Here is an 18,498-nt window from a genome sequence, read left to right on the forward strand (position 1 = left end):
CATACAATTGAAGGAAGTTAAACTGAAGGAAGTAAAGAACTGATTAAGCGAAGTGTGAAAGCATTAGCCCGTCCAGTGAAGGCCAAACCCTTAACACTCACAGCACTGCTGGCAAACACACAGACATTTACAACCTAATTTGAATTTAATTTGAATTTGTTTCACTCTAACTATGGGATTGCAAGTCAAAGCTAAGCATTAAAATCAATTTCTGAGTGGTCTCTTTGCTGTGGGTGTTTTACTGTCTTTATGTTTCTCTTCTGAAGCTACTCAAACATTTCAATAAAACAAAAATGCGAATCTCATTTTTCTTAAAAACAAAATGAATCTCCCAACTCTTCCACTTGCTATACTCAACTTCAAATGAAAAGAAAAGATTAGATTTTTTATCTTATCCAGTTGCATTTGTTTTTGTTTTGCTGCTACTTTAAGGAGTATATAACTACATGACTCTGTTGGGAACAGGCCACGGCTTCTCGTGTTTCTTACCAGGTTTGATGCCGACGCCTCGGCGAATGACAGTCCTCTGGGGATGATGAGGATGTGGTCTTGCTCTTTACTGACTCGACCCTGAGACGAGAAAATTTTAAATCATGTTTTTGTTGAGGTATCAAAATGATTGACTTCAACTCTGAAAAAATCATGCAGGATCAGGATTCTCATCGAATCAATCAGCATATACTATGTCCCATAATAGGGACTGATTTCAGACAGTTTTTAAATCCAGTTGTGCTCTTGCATCTTACTGTGATGTAGGAGTTGGCAAAGTGGGCCCAGCTGAACAGGTCCGCCAGTCTGTAGAGGCTGGCCAGTTTACAGCGTGTCAGCTTCTCCCCTTTCACCATTGTGGTGGATTCCACTCCGTACATGTCGTTGATGGGAGTGACCATCCCCAGACCTAAACAATGGTACGATCAGGGTTAAATCAAGGGGGAAAAACAGAATATACATTAAAGAAAGATTTGTTTGCGACAGCCACACAGGACCACTATCCAACATCTGTCTTTTTATCTAATGACGTATATCTGACACATCTGGCTCCTAATTTCCACACTGTGATGATGTAAACACCACTCCAGCCTTTAATATATTGTTTACCACCGACGTCTCTTGGGCTTACTCATTATGGGTACATTTGAAGGAAGAGCTAAACTGAATGGCTATAATGCCTTCTACGTGTAATTCGGCATTAGTTGCGCATTCCAGCGCCGTGAGTGGAAGCAGACTTCACATATGGACTCCTGGACAGAATTCACAAAGGATCAAAACCCAGAGAAATATGCGCAGCTCTTCCGGAGTCTGGGGTTGGGTCGTCTCGGGGTATTTATGCCCTTAAGTGCGCAAAGTTCATGTTTGGGTATGGATCTCCTCTCTTCAAATACTGAAGCTGTGTTTTGTAGTTCAATGTGGTTCAAAGCAGCTGCACCCTGAGCAAGGGTGGCATGTTCTGCTAAATGTTAGTGTCTGGTTGCCCGGGGTAACAGGCCACAGCACTGCGAGTACTCACTGAGGGGGGAGGTGTTGAAGCCGGCCACTGAGCTGGCCATGAAGAAGTCAGCGATCTGTCTGAGGGCCAGCAGGCCGGTGGGGTTGTTCCCCTTCCGCTGCTGCTCCTGGATCAGACTCTCCAACTCCTCCTTGAAGGCCTGGAAGAGAAGAGGAGAGAGAAAGAGTTGAGAGAGGAAATAATGTGAAACCGAGACGACGCAATGCGTCAAAAACTAGAAACTGAACCCTCAGACTTCCTTACGTGCCGACAGTAAAGCAATTATTTCAACACCAAAAAGGCTACTTGTATTAATATTCATTTTATAAAGCATGTTATCAAGCCATTAATATATCCACTATGCTGTACAAGAAAATCAAGCCTTTGAGAACTTAACTTTGAGTCACACCTCAATCAGGTATTATGCAGCTTAAACAGCCACCTTCAGGAACATCAACTGTCTTGAACTATAATGCAGTTTTTAAAAATGAAGAGACAGGGAGAGATGATGGTGAGACAGATTAGAGGAGAGAGAGGAGAGAGTCGGGGATTAGTGGCCACAGAGGGATGAAAGAGTAAAAAGACGTGGGAACATTAAGAGAGGCAGGAAGAGTGGGAATAAAGAGAGGAAGAACGAGGGAGACGTGTTAATCACAGATTAGACATGCTCATCGGGTGTCAATCTGAATCGTCCTCAAAGCGCTCAATGAAGCTGGATCAGGGTAGGCCTGTTTCCCAACAATCTGAGCCAGGATTGGCTGTCTGGCTAGCTCGCAGCCAGCATTACGATTGGCTGCTTGGTGTGACTGGGAGAGAGAGAGAGTGTTTGTGGCTAATCCTCATGTCCAGACTACAGTCATCTGTTCAAAGAATACGACAACATACTCTTGTGTGAGTCCAGATATACACACAGCTGGCTGCCTGACATCACATCAAGTACTGTGTGATTTTATGATTTCACTTTCCTTCAAAGCAAATGTTCCTCATCATCCAACAGCTCGTAAATCAAATGTTCAAACAGAAATCACAAGCTGAACCTGATGATGCTAAAGCCTTAACTATTGCAGACATGTTATATTCATACAGCTACAGTCAAACCCAGGCTGCAGAGGGAACAACAGATAAGCCAACACTGCTCATAATCTTAATAAGGTTGTTAGCCTCTCAGGGGGCGCGCTCACCTTTCCCTACCGGCTAATGTCATTAAAGCGGTGACCAGTACAGGGGACTTCTCTCTCTCTCTTTTTTTTTTTTTGCAGTGCACTTTGCAGAACTTGACATGAGTGCATCAGCTCAGTGAGCAAAAACACATGATGAGATGCTCTGATATACAGAAATATTGAACACAACGGAGGTTAAAAACACTGTACTGTGTTTATCCTCAGTTTTCTGTACTTTGTGCACTGATTCATACGATTTATATAGACACCTTCCGACAGTCAGACATTTGTATTTTCTCTACTGCCATCGTAATACCCTTAAAATGTATGAACTCAAACATCTCCTGGCTCGACTAAAATCTTACCATCTGCGCCATGTCACTGTGCTAGATGATGTAAATGATTTCCAGGACTGCAGCGCTCAAAGTCAGCCATTAAGAACACTCCCAACATTTTTTAGTCTGCATGCATAATTTGACTCAGACTTCCTTGTGTCTCAGTCACTTTTGGATGTTGACAAATGTTTTTCATGAACATTCTCCATCTGGTCTAACATCCTATCCCCCATCCCACACTATAAACATTTAAGGGAATTTTACCAGTATACATTAACAGTCCTCAAACCTCTATGACCAGATCCATCAAACTCGCAGTGTGTCGTGTGTGTGTGGATCTCCTGCAGCTACATACAGTTTACGTCTGCCACTCCTTAAGGGTTGTCCACCTCCTACCACCACCTTAACTTTCTGGTGGAAATTTAAAACCAGTGATGGAAATCGGTGGCATGACACTGTTTCCATGCGATGGCTCCTCCAGTAGGGCAACATCCAATATTCATGCCTTTATTTCATATTAGTGCTTCTGGAACAGTCAACACATTCCCAACAGAGCTGCGTCTGTGCACAAAAACACCTCTGACACTCAACTTCCCCTTGTCTTTGCCCCCCCACGTCCCATCAAGTCACCACATGGGACCATCAATTAGTGTTATGCGAATGGAGTCGGAGCCTTTGGTTTTATGCCAATGTCGGGGTGTTTTGTTAAAACTGGAGCAACCCCACATGTCAGGACACATACAGTCCCGGAGCACCACTGATTCTGAACCCAAGCCAGACATTCCTCCGTCCCTAGTGGTGAGGTTGCTGTGGCAACCAGCCTGTTGCGGATGTCTGACAGTGTGGGTCAGGGTTTTTTTGTTTTCAATTGTTGTTGTTCTGGACATTTCTGTTTCAAAGACTGTTGTGCCATCACATTGACATTGGAGCCGCAGTGCTAAAGATGCACTATAATGGAGCCAGAGCACAGACACTTGACCCTCAGGCAGATTCTGTGTTCCTGACTCGACGAGAAAGGTCTTTGTTTTGGGTCTGTGCATAGTCAGACCTATCTTCACACTTCGTTTTAGCGCTGGAGGAAGATTTGGCTGAACCCATTGTCATTGTGATACAGGGGAAAAACGCTCTGGCTTGTTTGTATTTCTTTAAACCAATCACAATTGTCTTGGGCGGCGCTAAGTCCAGGATGCAGCGACGGTGCCCTCGCCAAACGGTAACACGCAGATAGCAGAATGGGAGGAGAATGCTAATAGTCGGCCAAAAGCAGACTTATCCCAACAGCCCACATCCTGTGAGCCAGACTATCACTAGCTTGACACTGGTTGTTCTTACAAAACCACGACTAACATTAACGACAATCACATCAGTTGGTACCTGCATTCATTTAGTTTTGGGCCACTTGGGGTCACAAGCTATAAACACAACACTAACATATTATCACCTTTTAAGTTGATATGGCAAAATGTACACATCCAGCAGATACGAAACAATATTAGCATTTATTTGGAGTTTGCGTTTCTGGCCACCTGATGAATGTATGTTTGCTGTTTGGTGCTGAGCAGGAAGTGTACCGTGAACTTTCAGAGCTGAAAATGACACTATGCAAGAGGTGAGAGTGAACCAAAACAGTTAAATTATAGGCCAGTAAAATAAAAAAGTTGAGGAGAGTCCGGTGATAATTCTTTGGAGTTCATCACTACAAGCTATCATTGCATCATCACATAAAAGTAGTCATGTGATTTCCTGTTAAAATAAAAATATTGATCAGGGCAGTTTTAAAGTCACAAATTGTTTGCGGCAATTCACGACAGGTGCAGAATCACTTTTGTTTTCAAAATACTGTCCAATCAATTTCAGAAAACCTTTCAACACACCAGAATGAAACCTATTTAAAAGCACATGAGCATAAAAACACACGCATCCACAAACACACACACACACACTTGCAAGCATCTGCTCTACAATTTGTTTGTGTGTTTCCAAGAAGATTATGACAGCAGGGATTTGTTTCCCATCATCTAAACAGATTAATCCCGGGGCCTAAAGTGGATCGTATCATTAATATTTCAGAAAAACTGCAGCAATAAAAATAACATCACACGTCAAGTTTGTTTTTCAGCTGCTGTGGTGTGACTGCTCCACTCTGAAAATACTCCCAGTTCAACCCAAAGACAGGAAGTCAGATGAACCTTCAAAATGACATTGCCTTGCATCATTACACTTGCAGCACATTCACCTCTGGAGTGAAAAATAACACAAATATCCATCCTCCATCCTCTACCCTGCCAGGTTTCCTCCGGGGAAAAAATGTGATCCAATCAGAGAAATGAAGAAGTGTTTCCGTGACTGCTCCAAAATGGCAAAAGCTAATCTTTCAAAATAGAATTGCAGAGTTGAGAGTATTAAGTGCAGATTGGAGCTTCAGTGGAGGAGTCAAAGCCTGTGAGTGGAGAGAGTAGAAAGACATGGCCACTTACTTGAAGTAACAAAAAGTTGATTTGAGATATCAAACGCTGGTTCGTCTGAGGCATGAAAGAGTCTGACATGGGAATGTTTCAGACAGTCTCATGTAAAGGTGATTATTTATTGGTTCTTGCTGAGAAAGAGTCTCTTGTTTGCCTCCATGGGGGTCTGGATGAGCTGTCAGGAGTCATGCCTTACTTAAGGACATTCCTTCTTACTTTGTCAGACATTTTCACATGCATATTTTAAATCATGTGGGTGACACTCTTCAGGGTACAATCAAACTTTTCTCCAAACTCTTATTATAATAGGACGTTTCTAGTCTTTCGAGAGCTTGTCATATGACCTGCAGAGATGTTTCCTGTTTGTTTCTGCTTCAGTTATTGTTGTAGACAATTGTGACACTTAAACTGTTGTACGTCATCCTGTGGGAAAGGAAGACAGGACTTTTTATGACTTTGTTGGAGCAAGGCCGGTCCTGCACGTCTGTGCTTGTGCACCGATCAAAGAAGTATGTGTCGCTCCTGACGGTTTCAGCATTACCTCACACACTTTGTGTCCTCACGTGTAATGAAACTAGTATGGTTTGATCTGACTCACTGCAGCAGAGTTTAATTGGTTATTGCTTAGATTCACGCAGCCAACCCAGGCTTGAAAACAACAGTCACAAGTAGCTTGAGTTGGAGCCAAAACTAGCTGAATATCAAATGTCAACTTCTGTTTTCTTATACCTGTGAACACTGTGTTTTGGGGTCATTTCCCGTAGCAGGTTAGGATTACGTTCTCACTCCTACCGCATCCCAGTTCACCTGGAAGAACATAGTGACCTGCATTTTCAGGTCTCTTGGTGATATCAACCAAGCTCAAACTGCATTCATCTCAACTGGCCGAATAAACCAGACCAAAGGAGTAACCTTAACAGAGTTTAAATAAAACTCTTCGAACGTCCTTGGCATGAAAAGACTCTTACATACAGAAACATACAAGCAAAGATAGATAAAAGGTAAACGCACGCTCATTATCCTTAAAGGTTGTCGACACACAAACAGACCAGGTGAGGCCTGTAATTTCAGCCACAGCCTCCCCAATTATGTCAGCACAATGCTGTTCTTTCAAGCCGCCAACGTGACAGTGTTACAAAGTAAGAGAGCCTGCTTGCAAGCTTGCCAATGCTATTGATTCCCACCCGCCCCATCTCATCTCAGAGTGTGCGTCTGTGAAATTGGTCCCCGACTCCGGCTGCAAAGGCTCCCTACTCTGCATAAACTCTCTGCTCTTTTTCTTGAGGGATGCACTTGTTCACCCCGAGAAAAAGGGAGGCTCATTTACACTGATAACGTTCTTAAAAGTGACAATAAAGTGGTATCAATGTCTGAAGATGGCCTTGTATTATGTGTATGGATTCATACATTCTGTGTGTCAATACATGAGTTGCTGGTTGTCTCCTAATATCGATCCCCTGATACCTCGACTCAGGACATTTGCAGATACCGAATACCATTTCGATACCAGTTATGCTACTTCACTGCATGGAAGTCACTGTAACCGTTTTAATGTAAGGCAACATGAAGTCAGGGATTGCTGATAAGGGAAACTATATTTAATATGGATTGATCACATCATGGGACATTCCCGACCGGCTTAATAAGGTCAGTATCGGCACTGATACTGATCCGGCATATTGGATCGGTGCATCTCTAGTTGCAGGTCGGTTCGTGCACCAGTTTCAGCAAGAAAAAAAAGCTTTACATTTATTTTGCTTAGTGACTAAAACATTTCTGTCTCTGATTTTGAATGAAAAATGTAGATTTCAGTTGCCAGATGGAGAAACTAGCGTAAAGCTTACAGGCTAAGCACCCAGGCGATTCTTTTGACTTTTGGTCTATCCTTTTGAGGTTGCACATGGGCTGAAGTGGACTTAGTAACATTTCAGTATGTTACCCTCTAATCCTGAGGGCACTGCTCCACTGCTGGAGGTTTCGCTAAGTTCAGCACCCAAGGGATGTCGTGAAATGCCAAACTGAAACACAGCCGCCGAGACGTGGCTCTGAGGGGAAAAGCGGTGGTTTTAAAAAAGAAACACTCTGGAGTGAGTTCAAGCACTAATGTTCTATCAAATGAGACCTTCAGGACCTTAAAAAGAAAAAGGGAAAACATCATAGAGGGCAGCCATGACATTTGCCTCTCACGAGGGGGTTCTCGGCAGACTCCGCCAAAGCATCATAAATTATCCACTTGTGTTTTCTGGCAAGTGGGGGGGAAGAGCAGAAAATGTGCACTTCCTCTGAAAACCACGGGACTAGTGCAAATGAGGCTGAGTAAATTTACCACTTGGCATCAGTGAATCATTTCTATGGACGATGAACAAACTATGCCACAAGATGTGGAGAGGAGAGGAGAGGAAAACCTAACAGCAGGGGAGAAAGCAAGATGAGCAGAGATGTAGAAAATAGAAGCAGCATGTGGAAGTACAACTCAAATTCAATTTCATCTGATTCAATTTCAAGCTTCTGAGGACACTTGACCTTTAGACCTTTTTGGGGTCGCAAATAGAGTCACGGCAACCTAGTTCCCAGCAGCTATAGAGGGACACAGAAAGAGGCTTAACCACAGAATTTAACACTAACAAATTGATATCATGATTTATCAACTATGACATCATGAGACTTGGATCTGCAGCCAAAATCTGTATCCAAGCTCCTTCATGCGAACAAAATGCAACAGCAAACCACTTCAGTGTGCCCCACAAACCACCTCAAGGCAAATTTCAAACCTTGCATATCATACAAAACACTCTTTGTTAACCAACATTACCACCAAAAGCCTTCTGAAAAATACTTCACATCCTCCTTTTCTTCCTTCCTCATATGACTTTAAATAACCAAATACATCATGTAATGCCAGTATTAAGACTACAGCAGATTGACACAAACATTAACCAGATGTTCAGGAAAATAATGTTCTACTTTTAGTCTTCAGGCAACTATAGATTACATTTCCTTTTACAAATGGGGAAATGTTTTAAATGTCATTAACAGCATCTAAATATATATATATATATATATATATATAGAAGAGATGAAAACACGATCATCTTTCAGGAAAATGTGATCAATATTTATTCCTGTGTCACTCCCATAAATGTATCAAGGGACAGTGCAGAATATGTATTTGTTGCATGTTTTATGTGACCTGAGACTACTTTAATTTACACGTGCATGCAATACCTTCCCTCCCTTTTGCCTCTATCCATATTGTTGTTGCATATAGACAATGTAAGTGTCCACACAGCCTGGTGGGACTAGAAGGCTGTAGCCTTTGACTTCTAAAGGGAAACACTGCTGCATGAATGAGGCGGGTGGATGAAGTCAGCAGAGTTGATTCAGTCCCGCCTGATCTATATTGGTCCCACTTTAAATACAACCTGCCATCTGAGCGCTAGAAACATGTAATCTGGAACCGCCACTAGTCCCATAACACTGGAATGAAAACAAACAGAGAGAGAGAGAGATGAGGGAGATAGTGTGGACACCCAGCTGGCGACACTCTTGTTGTTGTTGTAGCTGAACGTGAGAGAGAGCAACAGACTGAGAAAGCAATGGAGATGATGAGAAGTTGGGGGGGGGGGGGGGGGGGGGGGGGGGGGGGCACACGTGCTGGTGGCACAGCTGGTGACGCACGCTTGTTATTGTTGTTGAATATGAGTAAAACAGCGCTGAGAAGCCAACTGTCCTGATGTAGGGGCTGAAAAACACTCTGCGGCCCACAGGCAGCCCACCTGTTACTGCTGACTGAGAGCTGGTTGGCTCACGTTCAAAACCACATCAAGCGGACATAACACTGCATGACTGCGAGTGTAACACACACACACAGAGTTATGTAGTGGTAAATAATGGCACTGGGTAGCCTATGACGTCCAGCTGGTCAAATTACAGTTATCACTGGTGGCAACAAATAGCCTTTACTAGTCACAAAACCCCAAACGTATTCAACATAAAATGGTATAAGACAGAAAAAGAACAGCAGAAAATATATACTTAGATATTCATTTATTTTTTTGTCCAGGTGGGGGCCTGGAAATGATGACAACAGTGAGAGTGAACCAAAACAGTAAAGTTGTGGGCCCATAACACCATACCCTGATATACACCCTGAGATTAGACTATGAAGATCAACCAAGAACTAGACCTACCTGGAAGTAGAGCATGGTTTAACAGGGGCACTTGAACACACCACAAAGACTAGAGCCAATAGTTAGCTGGTTGGTAGCATTCATGTGTTTTATGTCAGTAGTAGTTCTCAAACAAAAACCTCACAAAAGGACAATCAAAAACCACCAACTTTAAGATTACGTTTGATAGAATACTGCTGCTGGCATTGTTGTCGTCAGGCTGCGGCCCTTTGCTTGTGGCATCACTGATTCACGAGGCTCAAAAGCCAGTCAGACAGCTCTATCTCACTGCCTGTGCCATTAATTCAACATGCTGAATCGTTGCTGATAAGGACACGCTGGAGCCAGCTGTGCCAGACACACCGCAAAAAGATACCAGTGACGGTCCCGACAGAGCCCTGCAGCCGTTCACTCATTCACTCACCCTAAACTGCACTTGTGGTACTCAATCACGTACACAGACACACAGACAGAGTATCATGTGGAAACCTGCATCAGCAGCATCATGCTCCTGCCCTTCCAGACATCTGGCACAAAATGCAGCGTGCCAAGAAAACCACACTGGGCATGTGCAGAATGCGGATCACATTTAAAGCTTAAAAAGAATGGGCCAAACCACGGCAGCCACTACCCAATATCAATCACACACACACACTTTCAGGCTTGTGTTACTCTGCTTGTGACCAACATTCATTCATGACATTCATTGCCTGAGCAACGTCTAACCTTATCCTTTACATAGCTTTAACTTTACCATCCATTTGCTCCTGCTGACTCTAAAACCTTCAAGGTGTCTTTGTCACTTCAAAGTAGTTCAAAGTACAAATGCATACAGGCACATACACACACCTTGCCTCTGCAAATATAAGACTCCATTGTAAATGGTGAGGAGCACTTCAGTCAGAGACCAGCCTTGAGTCAATGCTGCAGAGTAAATATCCCTAATACTGTGTCGGCTGGACTGAAAGGCAGGGGGCTAGTTGTAAAATCTCCACACAAGGTGACGCAACTGTTCAAAGGGCACGATACAAACAGCAAGCAAGGACAACACTGTGTCCTCCTTACATGAGCACATGAGCTTGACTAAGTGAGCAGAGTGAGTGGGACTATTATTACCAGAGTTAAGCGATGAGCTCCTGACAGGAATGCAAATGAATTCAGGGTCACAAACGGAAACAAACTGATCCATGAAGCATAGCAAATATTCAATAACTCTAAGAAATCTGTTGCATACGGTGTGTTTCTCTGTGAACTCACGTATAGTTTTGTGTTCAAGTGTTGCTGTAGCTTGTGCTCTCTTTGAACTGCTCTCTGTTTTAATCACAATCTTTGCACTGCATTCTGGTCTTGGCAGAGATTGCCTACAGCAAAGATACAATATCCCAATACCTTGCCTTTACAGTACCATGAGTGCCTAAATAATTAGCATGTGTGGTCCCAAAGGGGCTCAAACCTCTAACTGTACCTCCAGCACTTCAGTCAAGTTTGGCTAGCGGAGCAACAGTAATTCTCAAGAATCCAGACCCCCAAGGAAAGAAAATTAAACCACAACATTATGTGTACTGGCTGAAATATGCCCTCTGCTCACAGAGTTGTTTACTTCAGCAAAACCTGACCCAACATGAGAGCCTCTGGCCTGGAGGGCACTTGGAGAGCTCCAGCAGTAAGCTGGAGTGAGGGTGTGGTAGCTGGTGGTTATATTAAGGCTTTAGCAGGCCGCTGACTGCTGTGATTCTGTGGTCAGTGTCACAACACAAGCACACGCACATGTGATATCCTCACTGCTGTGACTCCTTCAGAAATCACTTGATTGGGGAATAATAACCGACAGAAAGAGAAAATGGGAACTGATTACCCAAACTATTAGTCAGTGAGGTGAAAAGTTCTCCATTGGGTCTTCTCTAATATTGACAAAAGACAGACAAACGTACGGGTCGTTTTGCTTGAATAAAACGCCAAACACATTTACACTTCTGTTCACCCCTACAGGATATTGAGTGGCCAATTTAGGGATCTGGAGCACCCAGGAAAAAAAACAATGCAGACTTGACGAGAAGATGCAAACTCCTCACAGAAACGCCTGAGGCAGGATCGATGGATTTGAGCCCAGGACCTTCACGTTGTGAGGTGACTCTGCTAATCACTGCTCCACCGCGCGACCTATAACTTGTCCTCTTGCAACAAAATTCAACTCGACTTGAGGTTGTCCTGTCAGCTCTCTAGGATCTTGGAGGAAAGCGATGTGTCTGCGATCAATATGCTCCAGAGAGGGCCGTCTACAATCAGTCCCATCTACTCTTCAGGACTCTCTAAGCTCTATGCAATGTATCTTACAAATGAGAAAGCACCTTTCCCACATGTTACATCACCTAATCTGAATTATCTGAGTAGTAAATATGCATCTAAAGCGGCACACAAGACCCATTCCCATCTCTTTCAACCTGATTGCTTTGTGTAGCATCAAGGGTGAACGGTTGCTTTAGCTGATACCATTATACCGTCTTCTTGATTCAAGTTTTCTCCTCTAGACAATGTTCCCGAAGTAAGCAACTGCATGCCATACCCTCATTTTGAAAGCTAAAATTGTGACGTCTCTACTAGTCTAGTCTGTTGAAAGAAATGTGCTCTACTCTGTATGATTATAAATGAATAATCGTTTCCCCTTTTCCCTCTTTTGACTTACGGGGCTCTGTAAGATCTGTGTGACGCGTTTCTTCTGCTCCAGAACATTGAAGTCCTGCCGGAGGTCAGGCGACATGTTCCTGGCCCTGATGTACTCCGGATCGTTGACGTTGACTCGGTCGAAGTAGCGCTCCTTAGTCCCTCCGCTGGGCGGGGGAGGGGTTGTCACCACCCCCTGATGGCTGTCCGCACTCATGCCTGCTTCACCTCACTCGCTTGCACTGTGTCTGCCGCTCTGACTCTCACCTGAGAAGAAGAAAACAGAGTGACACGTCAGAACACAAATCGTGTCAGGAAAGTGGGAAAAGTTTGTGTTTGTGTTTATGTTTTACAGTATTTCATAGCACAAAAAATGGAGTTTAGAGAACAGAACAGAGAGTACCAGGATTCAAAGCACTTATGACAATGTGGTATGCAAATAACGCAGTCATCAGGATGCAAAACAGATTTGCTCGTAGAAGGCAAAATGCAAAGGAGTTTCATAATGTCTATTTTCATGAATTAAATGTGTATGGTGCCCTATTCCTCCCTAAATAACTACCACATTAACAGCAAAGCCTTCACTGATGGACACACCACCGATGCTTAATATCCATTGCTCCCCCTCCACAGGACTGAGTTAAATGATTGTTGTCATTCTTTCAACAAGAGTAACTTTTCTGACGCAAGTAGTAATATATTTAAAAATATTGGTTTGACGCAAATAACGAGCTCCTGCAGTGTCCTGACAGCAGTCAGGTGTCACACACACGTATTGTGTCACAACTGCACGAAGGCGTTAGTTAGGTCACACTGACACTCCAACCAACAAAGCATACGAGGAAGACAGGAGCAGGTTTGTTTGAACATCCAGGCCTTGACTAGTGAGGTGGTTCACTCCCACTGTTCATTCTCAGGTCAGCTGGCATGACAACAAGCATCTATGCAGGATACAGGAATTGTTACAGTAAAAGCAACAAGTGTGACTGGCCCTCTCAATGCCTTGTTGTCATGCCAAGGGAGACAGCCGATAAAGGCAAAAGGAAATACATTTGAAAATATGTTTGTTTTAAGTTGGTGAAACAGTTGACTTTGTGATGCAAGACACATTTTAGAGGAATGTGACAACAAAGCACGATGCAGAAAACACAGATTTTCTTTCAATTTAATTGCAGTAGTTGTTGAACTCATAAAGCTTCATCTATCTTACACAGAGTCCTTAAACAAATCCTGGTCAAGTGAAGACACCACAAATTATTCACTTTGTATTTGACAGCGGCCTAACTTTGTTTTTTTTGTTTTTTACATATGAAAACAGGCAAACAAACACACGAGATCAAATACATAACCGCCGTGGTGAAGGTGAAAAAGATGAGTTCACAGGAGGAGGCAGAGAAGAAACAGACTAAAGGCATAAAACTGCATTTTCCAGGATCCCTTGCAACACGGCTGCTGTTGTAGCAGTGAAGGATAAGCTGGTGGCGTATTAAGGAGAGGCGGGGCTTATGGGAGCTTCACCAGATGGTGTCTTGGCTTGAAGACCAGAGGAATGAGAGAGAGAGAGAGAGAGAGAGAGAGAGAGAGAGAGAGAGAGAGAGAGAGAGAGAGAGAGAGAGAGAGAGAGAGAGAGAGAGTTTTAGAAAGGCATCCCGCTGCTTTCCGTCTTCAAAAGCCCAGTGATCATCTGACAGCAGGAGGATCAAAATTTAGGGGTTACACTGCCAGAAGGGACTCTTTCTGCCCTTAACTCTGTATGGTGGGAAACAGGGGGGTGGAGAGGTGATTCGGTCCGACACATGCTGCTAAGCTACTCACTCAGGTCAAATGCCACTTAAAAAGACGGTTGAGATTAGTGGAGTGACACACAGCTCAGTGTATAGAAGAGTCGCACTCAGACCACACAAACAGATAAAAGAAATCCTTTCAAGTGGATGAGCGTGTACCATGGCATGTATTGTTTTTAGTAGGTCTTTCTCTGATAAGCACATGTTTTCATTTGTTCCTATGGACCAATATGGACTGGTATCCCCGTCACAACCCCTCTATGCAGATGATCTCTGGCACCTCTAATGTGACAATGTTTTTGCCTCAGAAAAAAAAATCCCTATACTTGGCCAAAATATCCATGTTATCTGTAAACCAGAGGACCGCAGGAAACCTCTCTCTCACTACCTGATCCCACTCCTAAAGCTGTGATTTATACTATGGAAACGAATAAAAGATGCCCCCAAAAAATCCTCTTTAATTTAAGGCAGCTGGGCATGCGAGTTATGTAACCCGATATTGAATTCATCCTCCTGCTCGCCTGCACTGCTTTGCTTACTGAGTAGCTGTGCACAGGAGGACAGACTGGGATAAAACTGCCAAATGATGGGTTTGTGATGGGAACTACATCACAATATAAAAATGGGTAATTATAAGAAAGAAGAAGAGAGACCAGAGGAATTATTTGCTATTGTGCAAAGTTTGTACCTCATCAACTAGTCACTCTTACTCATCCTTCTGTTGCACTCATTTAAACATGCTACACTCCCCAAAAGGTAATGAAATGTGCCGTCAGTCAGTCAGCCACAACCCTCAGAAACACAACCTGAGAAGTTGTGATTGACAGCAGAAGCTCGTGCCTGAAATTTGCTGAATGAGTGGAATTCTGCAGGGCCGAATGCAACAGCTGTAGCCTCACCAAAATAAAGTAACATACCCCCCTCTGAGAGCTAAACCCCCCCTTTACTCACACCAGTACACCATCCCATCCCTGCTCTGTCACAAGACACACAACTCCAGCAGTCCCCAGCATGAGCTTCCACCCTCCCTCCCTCCCTCTGTCCTCTGTCTCTGTCAATAGATCATTGTCCCCGTCCAGAACCCCCTCGGTCTGGTCACATCCAGAGAGATCGACGGTTGGGAGGTCTGGGAGGGAGCGGGGTGAGTGGTGGTGGTGGTTCTGAGTGTGTGTGTGTGTGTGTGTGTGTGTGTGAGAGTGTGCACAATTAATGTGAGTAAGAATGAAATCTGGTCCTCGCATTATGGCATCGAATGTTTACAATTCAAATTTCATGCTTCATGGCAGATGCTCTCTTGTGATTCATTTAAACACTTCTTGAATGAAACACGTTGAAGTTTTCCAACAATGCCAGAAGTTTTTATCGAGTTCAGTGACCGACGGGAAATTTGAGACACAATTGCACTTTAAAAGATACGGCATTGGAGGACAGAGCTGTATTGTAATTGATTTAAGCTCCATTAATCTGTGGCAGATAGACGAGGCAGGCTGTGTTTACTGAAGGGCGCTAGACTGTGACCGCAGCCCAAGGCAAGGTGACCGCGACCTCTCACCCCGTGACCTTCAGTGACCCCCCCCCTCCATGTTCAGCAGCTCTGCAGACATAAACCGTCTTCATCAGTGGGCAAGTTGTCCATGAAAACGCAGTCGTCTATAAACAATGATTTTACGAGTGCTATAAAACCAATTACTGCTATAAATCTGGCTATGCTTAACATGTTTTTGGTTACTAGGCGATGAATGTTGGGGCTCACGGTAACCTCCCTTTAGCCTGGCCTTAACCTTAACAACAGACTGTCACTGCACGAGAGGGAGAGAGTCATCAAATACTCTGCAGGTTTAATACATTTAATGAGTTTGCAACTAATGATGATTTCCATTATTGGTTTATCTGGCAATGTTTTTTCTCAATGAATCGATTCATTATTTGGTCTATAAAATGTCAGAAAGTAGCCCCAATTTCTAAAGCACAAAGTCTCAAAATGACTTGTTTTGTCTGAATCACAGAACCAAAAAACTAAAAGTTATTCAAATTACTATCAGACAAAAACATTTTCTGTAACTGGTAACAACTGGTAATTGTGTTGTATTTATGTACCTGACATAAACATCTGTGTTTTAAATTTGTTTTCAGTTGAAAATGTTTGCATGTTGCAGGTGACGAACATGGAATACGAATATTAAAATTAAAAAATAAACAAGGAGGGCTGCAACTAACAACTGCCGATTTTTTTCCTTTAATTTGAAAATTGGGAAAAATTTCGATCGAATGAGTTCCTTCCTTCATCTCTGTTATGGGAGCTTACTGTATATCTCTAAGAGTGCTCACCCATAATGCCTCAGTAGTCCTCTGACATTGGGAGCTGGAGCAGAGCCAACTCTCCATCTTCATGGAAACCTACATCTACCCCATGTATCTGTCGCTCCATCTCTCTCTCTGTCTGTCTGGTCCTGTCTCTCTGCTCCGCTACATCTCTCTATCTCTGTCCATCATTGTCTCTTCGACTTGATCTCCCTTCACCTTTTTATTTTCTGTGCATAAAAACTGTGTACAAGATGCCAAACACACTGGATAAGATGCCCACTAACAACACCGCACAGCCACTCACACACACCTCGTATCTTTATCTTGCCTGGGGGGGAGCTTCAAAGCGTGGCTGCTTGTGTCTCTACGAGCTACCACCCCTAAAAATAGACAAACAGCCTTTTGGGTTGTGTTACAACCCCAAAGACAACAATACCAGGAAAGAATCTGTACGTCGGCTAATTATATCCACACACACACACACACACATCTGCACACAAGTGACCTGCACTGTAAACCCTGTAAAGGAAACTCGTGCAAACACACAGAGGAGAAGGTGTGTCTAAACACGCCTGCATGACAGATCCAGCAGTGAAACTGGAGGACTGTATGTGAGCCAAATGCCCAGCAGCTTACAGATCCTCCAGAAACAGAAAGCTCTTCTTCTGAGCTAACCATCGTGCCAGCAGTCAGTGTTTCTGTAGCTGACACATGGCAACGACTGGTTGTAGTTTGGGGTGTTGGTTTCTTGTGCAACCTTATTTCAGTGCAGGTTGCAACATACAACAAAACATATTTGGATTCTTTTTACAGACATTCCTTCTAAATGATTGATTTATATCTTCAAGAAAAGCGTGCTGAAGGCTGCAGTGACCACTCGAATGTCTTCCTTCACATGCAGCCTCTACTACTGTACACATTGGAGATAATAGCCACAGCTTATCTTCTCTGGTGCTCACACTCACTGCACTGTGACTGCCAAGCGTGTTTATAGTACAGGAGTGTGTGTCCGCCTGTGTGTGTGCCAAAGCAGACATACTAACATGGAATTCCCCTAAAAATACAAATCAGGTTTAGGGATGGTAATCTTTGGAGTCATGCTTTGGCAGCTGGTGGGAACAAAAAAACTGAAAACAAGCTGGATTCATATATATATATGCCAGAGGAATCAAGATCCAAATGTCCAATCAGGTGTAATGACATACCAAAGCAGCACATAAACAAATAAGCCAAGCCCAACCAACCTTGTATTTCCTCCTTGGTCAGTGAATGGGAGAGAACAGGCAGTAGTAGGCGGCGGAGGCAAAACACATCTCTGTTTTTCTCTGTTGCTCAAATTCCAACACTGAGTCCCAGAGAGAAGCCGGGAAAGACGAGGGAGAGAGAGAGCGAGAAAAGAGCGGGATGTGAATGACAGAAAGTGAGAGCCAGGCTGCGATCACAAAACCAGTCGGTTCACTTGTCCGTCCAGATTTTCCATATAGGCGCTCTCTGATCGAGCTGCCGGCAAACAGCAGATTCTCCCTGGTTCCTGCGGGCTCTGCTCTGCTCCTCGGCTGCTCCGGCGTTCACCAGAGAGAGAGAAGTATCAACAGCTGTGAGTGTGTATGTGAGAGGATATGTGTGTGTGTGTGTGTGTGTGTGCCCTCTGCAAATGAGGGTGTGTGTTTGTGTGGAAAAGAAGCTAAAGGGACCACGTGATGCAGCCTTAATCCCCCGCCCACTGGCACACACAGGCTGCTCGACCAATGAGAGCTCAGGCTCACACACACTAATCACCCCTTCTCCTCCTCCCTTGCCTGCTCTCTCTGTCTCTCTCTCTCTCTCTGTCTCTCTCTCTCTGTCTCTCTCTCTCTCTCTGTCTCTCTCTCTCTCTCTGTCTCTCTCTCTGTCTAGTCATCTTTTTTTCTTGTCTCTTTTTTTCTTTGATCCATTCACTTTCTGGTGTCTCTTCCACATTCCACAATCCTCTCTGTCTCTCTGTCTCTCTGTCTCTTTATGTCCCTCATTCACAGCCCCTGCTACCACGCCACCCCTCCAGGCGACTGTACTAAAGGTCAGTGTTTATGAGTTCGGCCGGCAGCAGCCACACAACCAGCTGCAGCAGAAACCGCATGGCCTTTGTAGCCACTTC

At 43.9% G+C, this 18,498-nt stretch overlaps 1 protein-coding gene across 3 annotated transcripts in view; it reads right to left on the minus strand.

Annotated features, from left to right (window-relative positions):
* add3a (adducin 3 (gamma) a) overlaps positions 1-17,735 on the minus strand; it is a 35,267-nt gene extending 17,532 nt beyond the window's left edge. For all 3 annotated transcript variants that reach the window (XM_070913270.1, XM_070913253.1, XM_070913261.1), the window contains exons 1-5: positions 17,609-17,735; positions 12,299-12,543; positions 1,508-1,646; positions 747-898; positions 490-570 (exon numbers count right to left, since the gene is read on the minus strand). In XM_070913270.1, coding sequence (XP_070769371.1) covers positions 490-570; positions 747-898; positions 1,508-1,646; positions 12,299-12,493 — 567 coding nt within the window. In that variant the 5' untranslated portion in view covers positions 12,494-12,543; positions 17,609-17,735. The remainder of the gene's footprint in view (positions 1-489; positions 571-746; positions 899-1,507; positions 1,647-12,298; positions 12,544-17,608) is intronic.
* Positions 17,736-18,498: the final 763 nt, after the last annotated feature.

This window comes from Enoplosus armatus, chromosome 2 (genome assembly GCF_043641665.1).
Source record: "Enoplosus armatus isolate fEnoArm2 chromosome 2, fEnoArm2.hap1, whole genome shotgun sequence".
NCBI classification, from domain to species: Eukaryota; Metazoa; Chordata; class Actinopteri; order Centrarchiformes; family Enoplosidae; genus Enoplosus; species Enoplosus armatus.